Below are 19920 nucleotides of genomic sequence, written 5' to 3' on the forward strand. Positions count from 1 at the left end.
CCGCTCAAGGCCAAGAGCGGAACCGAGGTTACTACGGCGATTGAAAAAATAATTCGAGACGGCGGAAGATGTCCGAAAAATCTACAGACTGACAAGGGGAAAGAATTTTACAACGCAAACGTGCAGAAACTCTTGAAGAAACATAATATCAATCACTATTCGACCTATTCCGTAATGAAGGCATCGGTCGTCGAACGATTTAATCGCACGCTCAAGAATGACATGTGAAAAATGTTTACGCGCAATGGAAATTACAAATGGATCGACTCGCTGTCAGGTCTCGTATCGGATTACAACGCGCGAAAGCATCGAACTATGGCATGCGGCCCATCGATGTTACCCCCGCGATCGCCGACAAGCTCCTAACAACGGTGTACAGTCACGTAAAGATCGCTGCTCCCGCGCGATTCAAAGTGGGCGACTCGGTACGTGTGAGTAAATTCAAGACAATCTTCGAAAAAGGATACACGCCAAATTGGACCACGGAAGTATTTAGAATCGTCAAAGTGCAGAAAACTAATCCCGTGACGTATCTGTTGGAAGATTCCTGCGGAAAATCCGTCGCCGGTGGCTTCTACGAATACGAGTTACATCGCGTTGCTAATCCCGACGTGTATCTCGTTGAAAAAGTTTTGCGCAAAAGAGGGGATGAGGTTTATGTAAAGTGGTTAGGATTTGATAATTCACACAATTTATGGATACACAAGAATAATGTATTGTAAAATTTATTACAGTATAAAAATATACATATATACATATGAGTCATTTATTTTCCTAAATATCTAAATGTATTTACAATATATTTACAGCGGTATTAACAATATATTTACAATGGTATTTACAATTGTATTTTATAATGTCCCCATGGCAGCGTTTCGATAGAACCGGGTATAATGTATCGCTTATCATCGTACGGACTTAGAGCTATTTTTGTTTCAGACACGGTGTATACCTCGTGTTTTTTGGCTCTTATGCATACCTGCTGTTGCGTCATTTCAATTTCGTCGCGCAGACACCGCGTGTAATCGTCGAACGTTATCGACCTGGCTACGACGTTACTCTTAACACCTTTAACCTTTTTCGTATCTTTCTTACCGTCCACTCGCAAGGCGTACATCTTTGCTCCAAGCCCGACGAATTCGGTCATTATCGCACCGTTATTTTCGTCTTTCATTAAGCCCGGAACTTTTTTATTGACGAGTGGGATACCATACGCATTATCGATCGCGTAATCGCTAGTGTCAAATCTATAATGAATGTGACGCTTCATGATATCATACACATCGTCGCACTCAATGTCATAAATGAGACTGTCCGTATCAGTGTACATGACTTTACACTTGTCGCGATACAATGGTAACATGTACTCGTGATGAAATTCGTACAAACATGTCTTGGATATATCGAGGATGCACATACTCACGTAGATTGGTTTGTCGAACTTCACCTCGAGTTTTCGCATTTCTATTGCTACTAAATTCTCCGAAAAGACGCTTCGGCTATGAAAATTTGGTTTTGCAATCATTGCCTCCGCGCCGTATCTACCCTCCCAATGAGTCACGAGGCGCACGTCAACGTGATTGCGCACATTCTCCATGGTTTTGCCAAACACTGCATTGTTCATCAATTTGTATAAATTTTTTTCGAAATCATTCTTGGCCAATGTCCTAAATTTCGTATTAAGTTCTATATAATCGCGAAGCCATGGAGATTGCGCGAATTTCAGTATACGGTGAATTTTTGATATACGGAGACCGTGACGAGTACACTGCTGCAGGTTGCGATAATGTATTACATAACGTTTCTTATCGTATAATGTTGCGAGGAGCTTGTCCTGCCGCTTGCCGGGTGGTTTATCGCGCGTCGGACAGAACGGTAGGTCAGTGTGCGCGTCGTGAAGATGTTGCGGATACTCCAAGTCGACTTCGAGTATGTAGCCTATCGAGGAATCCAACGCGACATCCATAACATTAAAATCGGTTACGTTGTCGACCCATTTAAAATCTGCGTATGGCAATGGTTGACACATTGCCCAGCCGTATAAGTTATTTACATCAAAATACATGAGGTACGACGACGGTTTCGATGGATCGTACGATTGCATGTACTTGTTGTTGGCCAGTGCGTATCTGTTTGAACATTGACTCAAACCGCCGCGTATACCGCGTTCGATAAACATGACCATGTCAATGTCGGTGAGCAATTCGAAATTGATGTGTGTATGCTTCAACATAGCATCCCACGTAAAACCCGGTAGAGTATAATAAAACGCCGGATCGAGTCCATAACTCGCAACGCAACTATCGCGAAAATTTTCAAAGATGTCGGCCAACAGCAAGACATCGGTCTTGAGATATAAATCGCTGTAATCACCGAGCGTTCGAATGGAGAACCGCTGCCAGACGTCGACGGCGTGCGCGTAATCGCTCTCGGATACGGTGTCACCTGTCAATGAACTGTAAAATGAGTCGCGCGGTGGTAAACACAAGTCCTCCAATTTTTCGACGCAGTCAATGTATTTATATGGAAATACGCCTTTTCGTGTCAGCAAATCAAAATTTTCTGCGGATAATTCACAAAATTCGCGTTGCAATATTTGCAGTTTATCCTTGCTGAGATAAGATGCCAATTTGTCGAGACTAGAGGTGAGAAACTTGTACGAATCGATAAATCGCAATTTGACGCACGTTTTCTTATCTTTATCTTCGGTGCTTTGAACGTTTTTTGTAAACGAAATATATTTTTCTTTTGTGATCGGGAGTAAATCTACATGTCCTTCGTATGCTGTTGCTATTTCAGTTATAATAAAATGTGCATCGTATCCCGATAAATTATGAAACACTATGGGAATGCAATGCGAATCTTTATAATTTAAGTTACAATTCGAATGCGCGGGACCTCTGTATCGACCGGTCAGGTGACAATGGTCGCGTACTCGCACGTACTCGTCTGGCTCGAACGGTTCTTCGCACACATGACAGTGCGTTGCGCTGTTAAACTTTTCCCACTCGTCTCGCGTGAAATCTGCCATGGGTACATTAGTGGACAAAATGGTCTTTACGTCGTGAGCTAAACGTCTTAGCTCCTCGGCGAACCACGCGACGCAATCCTTATCGCGACGAAACCGATACATAGATAACGACTCGTCGTACGAGCAACGCACGTAGTACCCTATGCTAAACACGCGATGATGTTGATATGTGTACCTGGACGTTTCCGGATCCGCTTCCATCTTCTCCAGAGTACATTCCAGGTCGGCGTATACGACAAACGGAACTCGTTCCTTCCTGTTGTGATTTTTAAATGCCAACCACTTGTCGTTATTGCTCGGTAACTTGATCGCGCAGTCATTCATCTCCTGACAGTCGACGGTGTGGGCAGCCAATTTCTCGTTGGAGCTGAAGTAGTGCAAACATCTGCAAAAAATAAACGCAAATATTATAAATATTTTTTATACACAAAATATTCTATATATTATTAAAAAAAACTATAGTTCGGTACTTACCGATCGCAAAAGTATTTCCTGTGCTCTTTTTTACTGATTTGCGAGCTCACGAGGCGGGACAGGTTCTTGATCCACGCAAAATGTCCCACGTTGTCGTCATGCACGTACAAGAGATTTACGTGTCTGTCCATCTTTCGATCAGTAACACGTATTGGTAGGATTGCAAGTTTCTTGTTTTTTTTCTCGATGCTGTACACGTTGATGGAGATGTTGTTGTGATTTTCAAACCGTTTAATTTGATTCAACGTCATTGGAAACTCAATGTCCGTAAGATTTAGCACCGATGTGTAATGAGGGTACGACGATTTCCGATCTGTATGTCTCTTGGCTGGATACAGAGCAGCCGTCACTGACCATGCGAAACATGCATTGTCCATTGATCGCACGTTTATCACCGCATTCTTCTTTTTAATTTCTTGCGGTATTTCCACAAAACACCCCGCGTTCAATGGATTGTATTTGTTCACGTTTACCATTAAATTGAGTATACGCGACAACGCCCATCCGCTATCACGTTCCTGGAATTCCTCCAGCTTTGCTAAGATAGGCTCGATGACGTGTTGCTTGTACCACTCGTGCAGATTGGACTCACGAAAGATTTCATAGTTTCTCGTTGCGATACTTTTATTCGCGCGTTTGTCACCCGCAACAAATTCACCATTAAACACTGTGTTAATTTTTACATTGTCATGTCGTTGCATGACGTTCTGCACACGATCGAGTACAATTTTTCCCGCATCTTTGAGAAATTGACGAGGGTCGATGTGTTTGAAATTTATCACCGCACCAGTCAATATACGGCTTTCAAAAGCCGTATCTATTTCGCGCCATCTGAGTCCTGTCTCACTCGCACTGTATCCCGCACCCACATGCACGAAACGTTGACGTACCGAGTCTTTCAGACCTTCGAGTCTTGCGATACATGCGACCAATGACTGTTTGAGACCGATCGATGACTGATCGATTGATACTCGTGGCCGCTTAATTCGGCTTTGTTCTTCCAATGATTCGATAAACTCGTCACATCGTTGTTCCCACGCGGCAAAGTCTTCGCTCGAATTTAACAGGGTGGATTGCTCCAACAACTCTTGCTCCATGTTATTGCACGATTCTCTTGCTAACGCCATTTGTTGCACTCGCGACTTCCAGTTCTCGACTATTGAGCGTATTCTCTAGATTCGTCATTTTATATTCTACTAATGATGCATCGTTTGCTTATCGTATCTAATTTCATCTCAGCAGCCGTACATCGGCGCTATTTGCAAAATTTGCAGTTTTGCACGTGTTCGATGAAATCATCGCGAGACATGTCGCGACATGTTCTTCAAAACAATAACGCTCCATTGAATTATGCGAAATTGCAAATTTTGCAGTTTTGCACGTGTTCGATGAAATCATCGCGAGACACGTATGCTCTTGAAAAGAAATCATATTTGATGCCCGATGAGGTGATCTCATCACGAATGTTCTTGACAAAGATATCACATTTAACGTATATGTGGATTGTGGTGGCGGTCACCATGCAGCAGCCGTGCATTGGCGCTATTTTTGCAAGATTTGCAGTTTTGGGTATGTATAAATGGTCTACGAGGATTCTAGAGCGCAGTCGAGAGTTCGATACGGTTCGAGTACGTCGCAAACAGCCTCCAGATACGATGAACACTCACGGTGCGAACTACTACGTTCCGATTCAGGACGAAACGTGCGAGAAACAGCACAATGAGTATGTACCGCTAATTTTCATATATACTTGTGCAAAAAAACTTTTATAAACATATAATTGTATTTTTTTCAGTTTTGATAAACCCCGCTACACGCCACGTATTTTGGGAAGAAGATTTGCCTTGACATCAACAGCGTATAAATTTTTGGATGTTGGAATCAACGCGGGACCTATGTCCTCTGTGGATATACTTATTGGCGATAACCGAGGCAATTGGATAATTCTGCCACATGCAACGTGGGTGACATTCATCGAAAAACATGCAGATATACAGCGACTCGTGCAGTCATCGGCACCATCATCGCTAACGTTTCGCGATCTGGAGCTTGTTAAAATACGTGACGCAGATATTGTAAAATTGACGTCATGCGGCACCAGCTTGTACATGAAACCGTCAACAGTACTCTTTCTGTTCGAACTAGAACATTGCGTCGAGAACGTGTATTTTCAACTATCTCAAAATGTTCACGGCGTAAGTAAAAAATTCAAACAGTTTGTAACAACTTTACGTCAAAATTGTATCACCGATAAATGTAACGCAGTTACAATCTTGCGTAAAATTTATGATGAAAATTCGATTATTGATTGCGAACTGTTGGCCTACGCTTTGGATACTATTGTGTATAATGCGCTACATGACAAATAAATGTATATAATATGGTAAAAAAGTTTTTCCTTTTCATTTACCATTCATCCCATTTCCTGTCATAAAGCTGTCTTCGTTTATTGTTTACTTAAATGTAATATTAAAATTGAATATTGCGAAGATCTGAACGATTAAATATCGTTGGCGAAGAAAAGATACGCGATCGCGAGCGAGAACGCGCGAGGGAAAGAGAACGCGAACGGGGGAAAGATAACGGGGGCCGGGAGCGAGAAACCGCGCGCGAAGGAGATATAACGCGAGCGTGCCGTGTGACGTCACGCGGACTCCGCGGCGCGGCGAAACGCGGACCCCCTCGCCCCGCTCCGCGGCGAAAACGCGAACGCTCCGCGGCGCGGCGAAACGCGGCCGACCCCTCCCCCGCGGTGCCCGAAACGCGGACTCTCGCGGCGCTGGAAAACGCGGTAAACCGCCGGAAAATGCGGTCCGCCCGCCCCCGCCGCGCCGGAAAAACGCGGTACCCCCTCCCCTCACCCCGCGGCGCTCGAAAACGCGGTACCCCCCTCACCCCGCGGCGTCCAAAAACGCGGTCCCCCCCCCGCGGCGGCCAGAAACGCGGTACCCCCCCCCCCCCCCCCCGGCGGCCGAAGACGCGGTACCCCCCCCCGCGGATCCCCCCTCCCCGCCCCTCACCCCCCCTCGCCCTCGGTATGTGGTCTGGAACCGGCCTAGCTTACCTACTATATTCCCAATACAAATGAATAATGTATACAGTTCTTTATTTGCACATTTAACAAGTAACGCTACTCAAGTGTGTCACGCCGATTTTTTTTTAAGTGTGTACACATGTAGAACATTAAAAAATATTTGTGTCGTATTTTTTTAATTTTGCTCATAAAGCGTTTTAAGAGTATAATAGGGACCATTCTCCGAAATATTAACCTTATCAATCCTATGTACTTATCCCGAATGGTTTTTGCACCAAAATAATATCTTTAGGAGTTTTCAGGGTTTTCTGGTCTGTATTCTTACAAAAAATTGACGTGCATGGACAAAAGGATTGTTATACGTAGAATTGAGAAGGTTAATATTTTGAGGGTAGTTTCTACTCTTAAAACGCTTTATAAGCTGAAATAAAAAAACACGACACAAATATTTTTCAAAGTTCTACATGCGTGCATAGTTTCAAAAAAATCGGCGTATGAAATTTGGGCAGTGTTACTTGTAGATACAACCCGGGCCCCTTTAACCGTTGATACGTCTATGGGTCTTTCAAAAACATGGCGGCAAATTGGAAACTAATAGATCAAAGGTGCCGACAGAGAGTGACAGTACTAGTTATACTAGAGCTCTAAAAAAGTTATGGATATAGGAATATAGAGATGGAGCATGAGTTCACGGGGGGGAAGCCATTGCGCGACGAAGGGACGAGGTATTATGTGCCTAAATCTGATTGGCTGTAATGGTGCGCAAGTGCAGTGAGACTGTTTGCAGTGAGACTGAGTTTGCAGTGAGACAATCATCAAATATATTTTTCTTTTTGTTAGCAAAAAGGAAAAAAACGCAAAATGGTGCAATGTTATGTGCCAAATTGTAAAAATCGATCTGATTGCCAAAGTTGGAAACAAATAAACGTTGATAAAAATTGGAAGATTACATTTCACAGGTTAGGTTTATTTTTAATTTTGTATAAAATAATTTAGTATTTGTATAAAATAATATAGTATTAGTAAAATATTTTGTAAGAAATTGTTCAATATAATAGTAGCATTTATTTTTAGTATCCCAAAAAATGATACTAGTCGCAATTTGTGGACTGATATCTTGGGTCTTCCTTCATACATCCCCAATACTGCTCGTATTTGTTCGGCCCATTTTCCACGAGAAGCCTTCGATGACACGAACCCATTACGAATTCGACTAAAACCAAATGTATTACTGTCAGTATTACCAAATGTAATGCCTACAGAAGTGGAAGAAAGACAGGAAGAAAATTACCTTACTTGGTGTAAGTAAAGCAAATATTTATGTGTACGTATTGCTTATAATTTGAAAGACTGTAGACAGTATAATCTGTAGAAATAAAAAATATTGTTTATATGATAATTGTTATTATTTGTAGCACCATCTACAACAGACAAAGCAACGATGGCACAACCATCTATGGAGAATAAAATTACAATGACATCATCGGTATATAATTCTCCAAAAAAGTCGACTGCGAAAACAGCTACTATACCAGAAGAAAAACTATGATAAAAAAATACGAGGGTTACAACAAACAATACGTCGACGTAACAAGCAAGTTGTAACATTGAAATGCATTTTGGATACATTGCGACAGAAAGGCATATTAAAAGCAGAACAAAGTGAAATGCTACTCAACCTAGGTAGGTCTAATGAATTATTTAAACACTTGTGTAAAAAGCAAAAGAATGAACGTGTTCCAAGACAATAAAACCTACAACTGCGTGTGTTTGCATTAACATTGCATTATTATTCCCCGCGTGCTTATGAATATGTTCGCAGACACTTTAATTTATGTTTACCACATACAATAGTTATTTGTGTAACAAGTGCGGGAAGTTGAGAATTGAACACGGTGCGGAGTGGACGCACGAGCCGAAGGCGAGTGCGATCACCCGCACTCGTGTCCAATTCTCAACCCGCACGTGTTACACACACTATTTTATATCACAAGTGCGTTTAAAGTTTAAAGAAGGACTTACGGGGGGCGAGGAGGGGCGAAGCCTCTCCGAGCTCTTAAAGAAGGACTTGCGGGGGGATATGTCTTCCAACGAGGGGGGGGCAAAGCCCCCCCGGGCGGGGGGGTTTGGAGGGGCGAAGCCCCCCCGAGTCAAAAAGTTGGGCGCAGGCGGAAAGGGGGGCGCGGGGGGGAGGGGCGGAGCCCCTCCCCCCGCCTATGATAAAAGCAATGTTTATTACAGTATCGGTCATGATTATTATATCTTGCAAAAGAAAGAAAGTTTTGTCCGTTTTTTGAAAGACATAAAAACAAAATTAATTTATATTTTTTTACCTTTTAACATTTTATATTTATTTATATATTCCATATATTATATATATATATATATATATATATATATATACCATATATTCCATACATATATTTGTATATTTGTCTTTGGATTTTGAAGGTAATAGATTTTCTATCGCGTTTCTTGCAGTTTGTGTTATTTCTTGAGGTGTTAGTTGGCCGTCAGTCTCGGTTTCTGGCGTTTCTGGTATGATGTTACTCATTTTCAAATTTATGTGTATGTTCACTTTACTGTGTATGCTCACAATGACTTTAAAAGGTACGTGTCACTCGTGTCAAGAAAGGTTATGTCTGAGTATCGCCACAGTATATACAGTAGCGCAACTCTCTGTCGGCGCGTTTGATGTTAGTGTTGTCCAAAATGGAGTGCGCATGCGCGAAATAAGTAAGCGCCCACTAGCACCAACTGAACGGCCACGTTCAGGCAGACACAACTGTTAAGTGTAGTCTTATCGACACGCTACGCTGATTCATTGGATCTAAAAATATAAGAGCCAATCACGTGCTATTGAGCGGTTTTACGCGCCCAACGTCTTTCTCTGAACTTTTTTCTCAATTGGTCTTCCTTTCTCCGCTCTCACTCCACTTTTACATGAAATTAATCTAAATTTAATAAAAATAATGAAGATAAATATTTATTATGTATCTATTAAAAATAAGGAAAAAAATTCAAAAATGAGAAAAAATAAAATTATATAAATGTGATTGCAGATTGAATAATATAAATGTATTGAGGTAAATTATTAGAAAATATAATGTTATACAACATATATTGAACAACCGAAAAGCAAAATATAATATTTTATACATTATATACTTATAAGAAAACAATTATAATTATAAAATATTTAATTTAAAATAGTTTTATTAAATTAAATGAAATAAACGAATGATTTAATTATGCATCCAAAATAAAAATAGGATACACTATATTAATGCTTAATTTAAAATGCAATAAATGAAATTTTAATTTTAATACAACGATATGTTTCCGGATAGCACGGAGAATTGAAAAGGAATTTTTTTTTTAAATTTTTGTTTTAAAAAATTTTTTAAGTACTTTTTCTGTATATCATTTCTGGTCCAAAACATCTCTTAAGAGTTTAAAAGAAATTCTTTTCTATGTCACCACAATTCTGAGTTCTTCTTCAGATACAAAAAAATCACTTTTCTACTCCATAAAAATTCGTAATATATTCGAAATTATGTTTAGATCTATATCTATAAAGGAAGATGTCCTGACTGACTGACTGACTCATCAACCCCCAGCCCAAACCCCTGAACCTAGAAACTTCAAATTTGGAGAGTGTATTCCTTTCGTGACGTAAGCACCCACTAAGAAAGGAATTTTAAAAATTCAACCCCTAAGGGGGTGGAAAGCGGTAAAATGTGTTTTCACGACTTTCTCAATATCTCCTGAGTCCGATGAGATATCGACTTGGTTTTTGTCTACGAAGGTTACCCATCGAGAGAGAGAGAGAGAGAGAGAGAGAGAGAGAGAGAGAGAGAGAGAGAGAGAGAGAGAGAGAGAGAGAGAGAGAGAGAGAGAGAGAGAGAGAGAGAGAGAGAGAGAGAGATTGATTGATTGATTGATTGATTGATTGATTTGTTTAATATGCCCAAACACAGTTATAGGGCAAAATTACAGAATAGCAAAACTTAGAATTCGACATAATATTAGAAGTTACAGTCTGTAGATAATACAAAGACAAGATGGCAATTATGTCGCAATTCCACTATATATCTTAAATGTAGCTAACTAAATAGAAACACCAGAGTAAAAGCAAAAACTAACTATGTACATCTTAAAACTAAATGGAAACGCATAGATAAAAGCATAAGCATAATTATGTATAACCTAAAACTAAATAAACGTACACAATACATAACAAATGATAATTTGTGTAACGCAACAAACTAGAAGCATTTGACTAGATAATGCGAACATTGCACCGAGCGATTCATACAGAAGGATAAAAGTATCAGACAAATTCTGATGCAAATAAAAACGAACGGAGAAGGCTCTTGAAGGATGCAAGAGACGATGCTGAAGTAATGTTATCAGGAAGAGTATGCCAAAACCGTATTGAGGACAGGCGAAAGGAGTGCATGTACGTCGTAGTTCTGCAAGACGGGACGTGAAATACTTGTGATGACATGATGAAAAGCTCATTTAGGTAAGATGGAGAATTTAAGAAAAGGATACGATACGTTAGACACCCAAGAAAAAACAACCGTCTATTCTCAACTGAGAGCCAACCCAGTCTACGTCTATACGGCGTGATATGATCGTCCCATTTAAGATCGAAAATAAAACAAATGCAGCAGTTTACCAATCTCTGCAGTTTGGCATTCAGTTCATTGCTCAGGCCATGATAGACGAGACAACAGTAGTCGATGTGAGGGATTATCAGGGTAGTAACTAATTTGGCTCTCAATTCAGTTGAAAGGGAGTTTCTATTAAATTTTAGTTTGTGCAGCGCATAATGGACCTTTTGCGAAACATGTAACACATGCTTTTTCCAAGACATAGTCGATGTAAAATTAACGCCTAAATTCCTGACTTCACTCACAAAAGGAAGAGGTACTTGGTTTACTGTAATAGGCAGTAACAGACTGAGATCGATATTTCTAATGTGAGCTTGACTTCCAAAGATAAGCACTTTTGATTTTGCAGGATTTAGTTTGAGTCCGTTAGTTTGAGCATAGTTAAAAATAGCATTCGCATCTCTAGAGATTAGTTCTAATCCTTGACAAATATTGGCGGGTGAGCACTTAAGATAAATTTGAATGTCATCAGCAAACAACATATAAAGTGCATACAGCAAGACACTTCCAATGTCGTTGATGAAGAGAGAGAACAAAAGCGGGCCCAGAACAGAGCCTTGAGGAACACCTGATGACGTAGCTAGCCACTCTGAGAAGTTACCAGCATCGTCAACCACAGCTTGAAAACGGCCAGTTAAATAAGAAAATATCCAGGTCAGAACGGCATCAGAAAAACCGATCTCCTTAAGCTTAATGAGTAAGCAAAAATGGGAGACAGTATCAAACGCCTTGCTAAAATCGAAAAGGATCATGATTGTAATAAGCCCATTCTCGATTCCCTCCTTAATGTCATCACATACCCGTAATAATGCTGACTGAGTGTTGTAACCAGGTCGATATGCAGACTGTCTGGGATTGATGAGATCATGTTCTATAAGGTAATCTGTAATTTGCGAAGCCACAATCCTTTCAAGTAATTTTGACAGTTCGGGTAGATTGGCTATTGGTCTCGTATCAGACGGGGACAGAGGTATACGAATCTTCGAAAGTGGGCGAATGAGCGCACGCTTCCACTGAGACGGAAAGGAAGAAGATCTAAGCGAATGATTGAATAAAACAGTGAGGCACGACGAAATCATGGGCCATGCAATGCGCAAAATGAAAAGCGGTATACCATCAGAGCCCGACGCATATGAATGGAGTGGTTCAGTAGAAATGAGCCTAAGAATCGTACATGACGATATGGTGGAGAAAACAAATTCAGGACGTAGAGATGGGCGAGTAACTAGAGCAATGGCAGAAGTGAAATCGGCATACAAGCAAGGCGACTGAGCATTTGAAATCGACACATAAAAAGAATTGAGTTGATCAGGTGTAAAATACTGTAGAGGTGAAACTGAGGCTGATTTTACAAGACCCAGTCGAGCGAGTTCCTTCCAAAGTTTTGCTGGATCGTTGATGTTTTTGATAGAGTTGAGTTGATACTCACTTTTGGCCCGTTTAATATCTGTGTTAAGCTGATTACGAAAAAGCCTGTAGGTGGCGTAGCCAAGCAAGCTCTTGGAACGTTTTGCTTGCTTATATAGCCGATTTCTAATGCGGATCCGAGCCTTAAGTTCATCTGTGAGCCACCGTAAGGGAGGCTTCCTGATAGTAAATGTACGCTCGGGAGCAAATACATCAAGTGTTCCAAGTAAGGCTTCGGATAGCATTGAACAAAGCTTATCAACTCCAGAGACTCTAGTCGGGTCATCGAGGCCAACAGAACTACGATTAGCTATAGTCTGCATGCATGTTTGTACCTCAGCACTATCCATGCAGGATTGAAGATGATCTCAGAACTCATCACCATCAATGGTCCGGTAACTGCGTCTTGATATTGTACGCTCAAAAGTTAAGTTCGTGCTAAGTGAAAGCGACAATTCTAATAGATCGTGACAGGCTATAAACGGACACTCGGATTTAGTAAACGCCAGGATTTTTTCATTGTCGTCTACTGCAAGAACATCTAGCCAAGAGTCAGCAGTAGCTGTGTGATACGTTGCATCAGAATGTATGATATGCATAGAAAGGCTTGACATTAGTTCCCGCAAGTAGGTTGCTTCAAAGCTGTTCGTCAAGAGATTGCAGTTTAAATCGCCGCCTATGACAATATTTTTATACAAATGAGAGACTTTTGTAAGGGAATGAGTAAAGTCATGAAACAGAGCTCCCTTAGGTCTCCTGTAGACCGACGCGAACAACACCGTTTCATCACTAGGCAAACGAATCTCAATTATAATATATTCCGGATCGTTGATATCAACTCCCTTAGAGGTCGCAATGAGCTTAACCTTAAGTGATTTATGTATGTAACAAGCAATACCTCCACCCATTCGCCCAACTCGATCATGTCGAATCAAAAAATAGTCATTCAAGGCAACAAGCTCATCCGAAATACCCTCGTGAAGCCATGTTTCGGATACCGAAATGACATGACATAGATTGGAACTGAAGTGAAGTCTGACAAGCTCAATGTGACCACGAAGAGAGTTTGCATTGAACTGGGCAACGCAGAATTTAGATGTATCCCGATTAAAGCTATTTTGAGGACGAGGCAGGCATGGTCAGTTAAGCTTACTAAGATCAGCATAAGAATTTATATGAACAACAGGCATACCGTCCGAGTGTCGTACGCAAATCCAACCATCCCTGACCCATACATATTTACATGACCGCTCTTTAGCAACCCGCTTTGTTTGTTGCAACAATTCATAAATCTCTTTGGAGAGTAGTTCATTTACATTGATTACACGATCAGAATCGTTACCGCAAACCTCCCTCTGCCTAAGAACACCCTTAGCACGTTTTTTCGAGATAATGACTTCACGAACAGCGCTAGAGGTGACAGTGATAATAAGAGAGCTGTTAGCGGCAGCAGTCTTCGGTTGATCCCGAGCAGATTCAGGGAGAGGCTTGCGAACGGTTCTAACATTAAGAACATGTGGCAGAGCTACGGAAGCATCAAGAGCAACGAGCACGTTTTGAGCAAGCTCAGACGGAGGGACAGAAGGCACCTCCGGCAGACCCGACACGATAAGTTCGTTCGCTTCATTGGTTTGTTGGACTGACCGAGCAGTTTGTAGGTTCAGCAATTCATTTCTAAGAACAGTATTCTCCTGTTCTAGGCTAGCAATACGCAGAGAATTGCTAGCAACCATCTCTGAAATTGCATTCAGTTGATCAAGTTTACCCGTTATTTCATCGTTAGTCCTCTGCTGACTTTCAATAAAGGCAGAAAGCCTTGAATCAGACTCTTTTAACTGTTCGATCAATCCACGTAAAAGCTCGTTAGTATTCGCTTGCGCATTGCTCTGAGTACCAGGGAGCGAGACATTATCGACTGCAGGCGATGAAGAAGCCGGAAAATTAAAGGCATGTGCACCTTGTCCCTCCCTCGGCGTGATAGGCATAGCAAGTCGAGATTTACAACAGGCGCCCGCGGCTTTAGTTACAATATACGCCTTAACGCAACCCGGATGAAATGCCTTACCGCACTCAGCACACGAGACCAATTGACCAACAACCGACTTGCTGCACCTAGCACACGCACGCTGCATGAGTAATTGCAGCAAATTCACTCACTGTATAATAGTCAAATGTCCCTTGCAAAGTACAGCAAATATCACTGTATAATAGTCGAATGTCTCTTGCAAAGTACAGCAAATATCACTCAGCAGTTTCAGGTGTAAATTGAACACGGAAATAAGCAGATTGGCACGACTGCGTCGGCACGGCTGAGGTTGGCACACAAAATCCAGCCAATGGGCAGACAGAAGTGGGTATCACACGCCCGCCAACCGAAAGCACATCAACGGAAAAGAGTAGATTGGCACGACTGCATCTGCACGGCTAAGATTGGTACATAAGATCAGCCAATGAGCAGACAGAAGTGGGTATCACACGCACGCCAACCAAAAGCAGACGAACGGAAACGGCGCGACAGCCAGCGCATGCGCATCAGATCCACGACGTCCGACAAGCACGATGAGAACTCAGCAATCCATGAAATAGGTTAGAAAAACCATAGAACTTGTCACATAAAATATAAGCATTTAGGTGTCAAGTTGGCAAAAAATTGAATGATAGCTCACGAAATGAAGCAAAGCTCATCAATGCCTGCAACAAAAATTGCCCGAAGGCAGCCAGCAGCAGAGATATGCTGTATCTTGGTGAGAACGACAAACAGACGTGCACCTTATACTCACCGAGAGAGAGAGAGAGAGAGAGAGAGAGAGAGAGAGAGAGAGAGGGAGAGGGAGAGGGAGAGGGAGAGGGAGAGAGAGAGGGCTAGGGAGAGGGAGAGGGAAGGTGGAGGGAGAGGGCGATTTTCTCGCTCTCTCTCTCTCTCTATCTCCTCTCTCTCCTCTCAGAGAGAGAGAGAGAGAGAGAGAGAGAGAGAGAGATTGATTGATTGATTGATTGATTGATTGCTTTATTTTATGCCATAGTCTGGACTTTAGGCAAACAGTGAATACTAAAGTAAAAGTAAAAGTGTAACATAATACTAGAACTAAAAATGAAAATACAAAGATGAACATGAAAGTGAAATTATGAAGAAAGTTGATTAAATACTAAAGAGTACAACTAATAAAACAAGACGGAAATAAGCAGACACTCAAATTTAAAAACTAAAGAATACAATTAATATAACAAGACGGAAATAAGCAGACACTCAAAATTCAATCATGCATAGCTGGCAGATGCAATGAGACTTAAACAGTACTACGCTCGAGGGAGAAAAGATGGCTGTGAAGCTTATTCTTAAAACCGGCAACAAACGTTGCCGATATCACTTCGTTAGGAAGCGAGTTCCAAAAATAAGCACCGGCAAGATGAAAGGACTTGTGGTACGCTTCGGTTCTATGGAAAGGAACATAGAAAGATTGCGGTTGCGCTAGTCGTGAAGATCGCCTAGCTAAAGGGTCGGAATCAAGGAAAATTTCGGATATATAGCTAGGTGACAAATCATGATACACCCTAAACATTTCTACACCGAGAAAGTAGAGGCGTCGAGATTTGACGGATAACCACCCCAGTTGATGACGATAGGGCGTGATATGTTCATCGCGCTTTAGGTTGAAGATGAAACGGATCGCACAGTTTACAAGTCGCTGAAGTTTAGTATTGAGCTCATCAGACAAGTCATTATAGACCAGAAAGCAGTAGTCCAAGAGTGGCCAGATCAAAGTAGTCACAAGCTTTATGCGTAGATTTAGTGATAAGGAGTTCTTATGAAATTTAAGTTTATGCAGTGTGAAGTGTACCCTCTTTGAAATGTGTGAAACGTGGCTTACCCAGGACAGGTCGGAGCATAATGACACCGAGGTTACGTGTCTCAGTAACGAATGGGATGGAAGTGCCATTGACTGAAATGAGGAGTAGGTCGCTGAGATTCAAATGTTTAACATAACTATTACTTCCTAGAATCAAGACCTTAGACTTCTTGAGATTGAGTGTCAAGCCATTGGTCGCAGCAAACTCTGAAATGACTCCGACATCATAAGCAACAAGCTGCAAGGCAACATTCAGTTGGCTAAGGAGACTCCTACGATAGATCTGCGTATCATCGGCAAATATAATGCGCTCCGTGAACCTGAGGAAGGCACCAATGTCGTTTATGAATAACGAGAAAAGGAGAGGGCCCAGAACAGAACCCTGCGGAACCCCTGCAGTGACAGATAGCCAATGAGAGAACAAACCCTCAAGGTCAACAACGGCCTGAGATCGACCTGTGAAGTAAGAAAAAATCATCTCGAGGGCAGAATCAGAGAACCCCAACCGCCTGAGTTTAGTCAACAGTAGAAGATGGCAGACTGTGTCGAAGGCTTTGCTGAAGTCGAAAAGGACAAGGATCAACACCTCGCCAATATCAACACCGTACTTTATATCATGGAATAATCGCAGAAGGGCGGACTGGGTGGAATAACCCTTGCGGTAGCCAGATTGTCGACTATCCAGGATGCGATGAGTTTCAATAAAGTCAATGATTTGACGATGTAAAATCTTCTCGAACACCTTGGAGAGCTCGCACAGGTTGGCTATAGGCCTCGTGTCGGAAGGGAAAACAGGAGATTTAACTTTAGACAGCGGGCGTAGTATGGCTTTTTTCCATAACGACGGAAAGTAACTGAGCCTGAGATAACTATTGAAGAATGAAGTGAGAAGATTACCCACATGTGGCAGGGCCAACGCTATAGCATACAGTGGTAGGTGATCGATACCTGAAGCAAGAGAAACGGAAGATGAAGAGAAAAAGGAGCATAAATCATCGACGGTTATCTGGGAAAAACTGAAAGAAGGAGTAACAGGCGCTATGAATGAGATGATATCAGAAAATTGAGATTGAGTACAAGAAGGAAAGCAATTGGAGATGGAGGCAAAATGAGCATTCAGAGTGTCACGTGAAAAGTAATTAAGCGGTGAGGATAAAGGTGATTCAATAAGGCCAAGATTAGTGAGCTCGCGCCATAGCTTGGATGGGTTGGAAATCGCGGATAATCTCGCCATGTTGAAGCGTTCTCTAGCCTTCCTCAATTCCACCGTGAGATTATTCCTGAACTGCTTGTAGATGTAAAAATCAAGAACACAACCAGATCTTCGGGCGATATTATATAGACGGTTGCGATGCTGAATTTCACGAGCGAGAGCATCGGTGAGCCAAGGTGCCGAAGGACGATTCACTCGAAAAGTGCGGATGGGCGCATGCCTGTCTAGACTAGAAGTGAAGTCTTTGGTTATGGTGTTCAGGATGTTGTCCAAGTCAGGCACACTAAGGCTCTCCAGGCCGAAGTCTGCCGCAAAAGATGAAGACAACCTGGAGGTGAGAGTTTCAACAAAACTATGCTCATTAAATTTATTGTATCTGCGACGAGTCAATGTACGATCCGTGGGGGACGGAACCATAAATGAATACGTAAGTTCAATAAGGTCGTGACCATTGATAAAGGGTGCCTCTGACTTACGAAACGAAGAAACCTTGTCCAAGCTATCAACGATAAAAACGTCCAACCATGAGTCAGAAGAGCAAGTGTGATAAGTCGAATGCGACTCGACTATGTTGAGCGACAATTGCGAGACTATGTCTCTGAGGTGATTGGATTCGTATGATGAGGAAAGGAGATTGCAATTTAAATCGCCCGAAATAATAATATTCTTATAATTATGCATAGCGGAAGTAAGAGCGTCTACATACTTACTGAAATTTTTTCCTCTCGGTCTACGATACATCGAGGTAAAAAGGAGAGGCTCGCAAGCATCGCCACAAACGTCGAGAACAAGAAATTCGGGTTCATTAGAGAAGGACGGAGGCGACGACGCCAGAACACGAGCACGCAGCGAGTCATGAATATAGCAAGCAACACCCCCTCCCTCCCTGCCTTCTCTATCCACTCGTAGCAAATAATAACCTGGGATACGAACTAAGTCGTCAGAAATATGAGAGTGAAGCCAGGTTTCAGAAATCAAGATAATGTGAAAAAATTTCGACGTTAAGAGAGCTCGGATTGACTCGATATGGGCAGGAAGGGAGCAGGCATTGAAGCACGCAATGCGGAGACGACTGCGCGAAGCAGGAGGAACCACAGCTGCCGTCGAAAGTCACTGGAGCCTATCGAGATCAGCCTCAGAGGCTATAGAAATCGGTGACTGGCCACGGTCCTTACGGACGAAAACTCGCCCGTCGCTACTCCACACGTGCCTGAACGACAGCTGCCTCGCCCTGACTCGCGCCTGGCGTAACAGCTTATAAGTGTGAATCGGGAGCAATTCGTTGACGTAAATGTTGCCAGGAATGCCAGTCGCGAAAACGTCACTGATAGCCAGTCGGCGCCTGCCGCGCATAATTTTGATAATATGGTCACGAATCTCACGCGACTTGAGCGCAACTATGACCGATTTACACCGATCCACAACATCAGGCCGATCGACGGCAGGGACGGACGCAGACGCAACATCACGATCCGATGACGCGTTACGCGCCGCAACGTCACGAGTCTCAAGAACGTCGGAAGTCAGCTGAGGAATTCCCAGCGCACGAAAAACATTCGCGACAAGCTCACAGGATGACTCGGTGAAAGAAGATGGGATTCCAGAGATTATGAGATCCGACGTTCGAGGGACACGCGACGCAGCAGACGATACCTTCTCAGTCTCCTCGCAGGCACGCGGGACAAGCTGAGAGGCCTTTAGAGCCTGGACATCACGCGCCAGAGCAGCGCTTTCTTGCTCAAGCTTGTCAATGCGCTGAGTATTCTGAGCGACAGTGTCCGCGATGAGACCGAGATTGTTCAATTTTTCATTGATCTCGCGATTTACACATCGCTGCTCGTCAACAAAAACTGAGAGCTTGGCATCGGACTCACTCAACCTCTCGCACAGTCTCTGAAACATGACATGGATTGTGGCGTGCTCCTGAGATTGAGTCTGTACCTGAGAGCATGATGGTCCACCCGAGAAATCAAAGGTGTGCGCACCCACGTCGACGGCCGGTGAAAGAGGGGTGTCAAGTGATGCCGATAAAGATTTGCAGCAAGTAATCTGCATATTTGGTTGCAGCGTAAGGCCTGATGCAGCCGGGATGGAACGTTCTCCTGCACACTCGAGTACTAGGTTGGCAATCAACTTCTTGCACCTGACACACGTTTGCGATTCCATGCCCAATACTCAGATGGCCCAGATTACACGATGCGACCAAGAAGTCGAGTGACAGGGACTTCCAGCAC

General features: G+C 42.6%; 3 protein-coding genes and 1 pseudogene across 4 annotated transcripts; 3 read left to right on the top strand and 1 right to left on the bottom strand.

Moving 5' to 3' along the window:
- Positions 1-320: 320 nt before the first annotated feature.
- On the top strand, positions 321-722 carry LOC143894377 (uncharacterized). Its single transcript, XM_077400570.1, has one exon. The coding sequence runs from the start codon at positions 321-323 to the stop codon at positions 720-722; it is 402 nt and encodes a 133-aa protein (XP_077256696.1).
- A 1213-nt stretch (positions 723-1935) lies between these two features.
- On the top strand, positions 1936-5898 carry LOC143894380 (uncharacterized). The gene is made up of 3 exons (XM_077400573.1): positions 1936-2068; positions 5069-5228; positions 5301-5898. Exons 2-3 carry the CDS (start codon positions 5077-5079, stop codon positions 5872-5874), a joined length of 726 nt encoding a protein of 241 aa, XP_077256699.1. The 5' UTR covers positions 1936-2068; positions 5069-5076; the 3' UTR covers positions 5875-5898.
- Positions 3493-5069, bottom strand: LOC143894379 (uncharacterized). Its single transcript, XM_077400572.1, has one exon. The coding sequence runs from the start codon at positions 4630-4632 to the stop codon at positions 3502-3504; it is 1131 nt and encodes a 376-aa protein (XP_077256698.1). The 5' UTR covers positions 4633-5069; the 3' UTR covers positions 3493-3501.
- A 1502-nt stretch (positions 5899-7400) lies between the features above and the next one.
- Positions 7401-8650, top strand: LOC143894382 (uncharacterized; annotated as a pseudogene). Its single transcript, XR_013256093.1, has 3 exons — positions 7401-7498; positions 7614-7840; positions 7955-8650. The product of XR_013256093.1 is annotated as an uncharacterized LOC143894382 (transcript).
- The last annotated feature ends 11270 nt before the right edge of the window (positions 8651-19920 follow it).

The sequence above is a fragment of the Temnothorax americanus genome, unplaced genomic scaffold, assembly GCF_048541705.1.
Source record: "Temnothorax americanus isolate GAGA-0224 unplaced genomic scaffold, ASM4854170v1 Scaffold139, whole genome shotgun sequence".
In the NCBI taxonomy this organism is placed as follows: domain Eukaryota; kingdom Metazoa; phylum Arthropoda; class Insecta; order Hymenoptera; family Formicidae; genus Temnothorax; species Temnothorax americanus.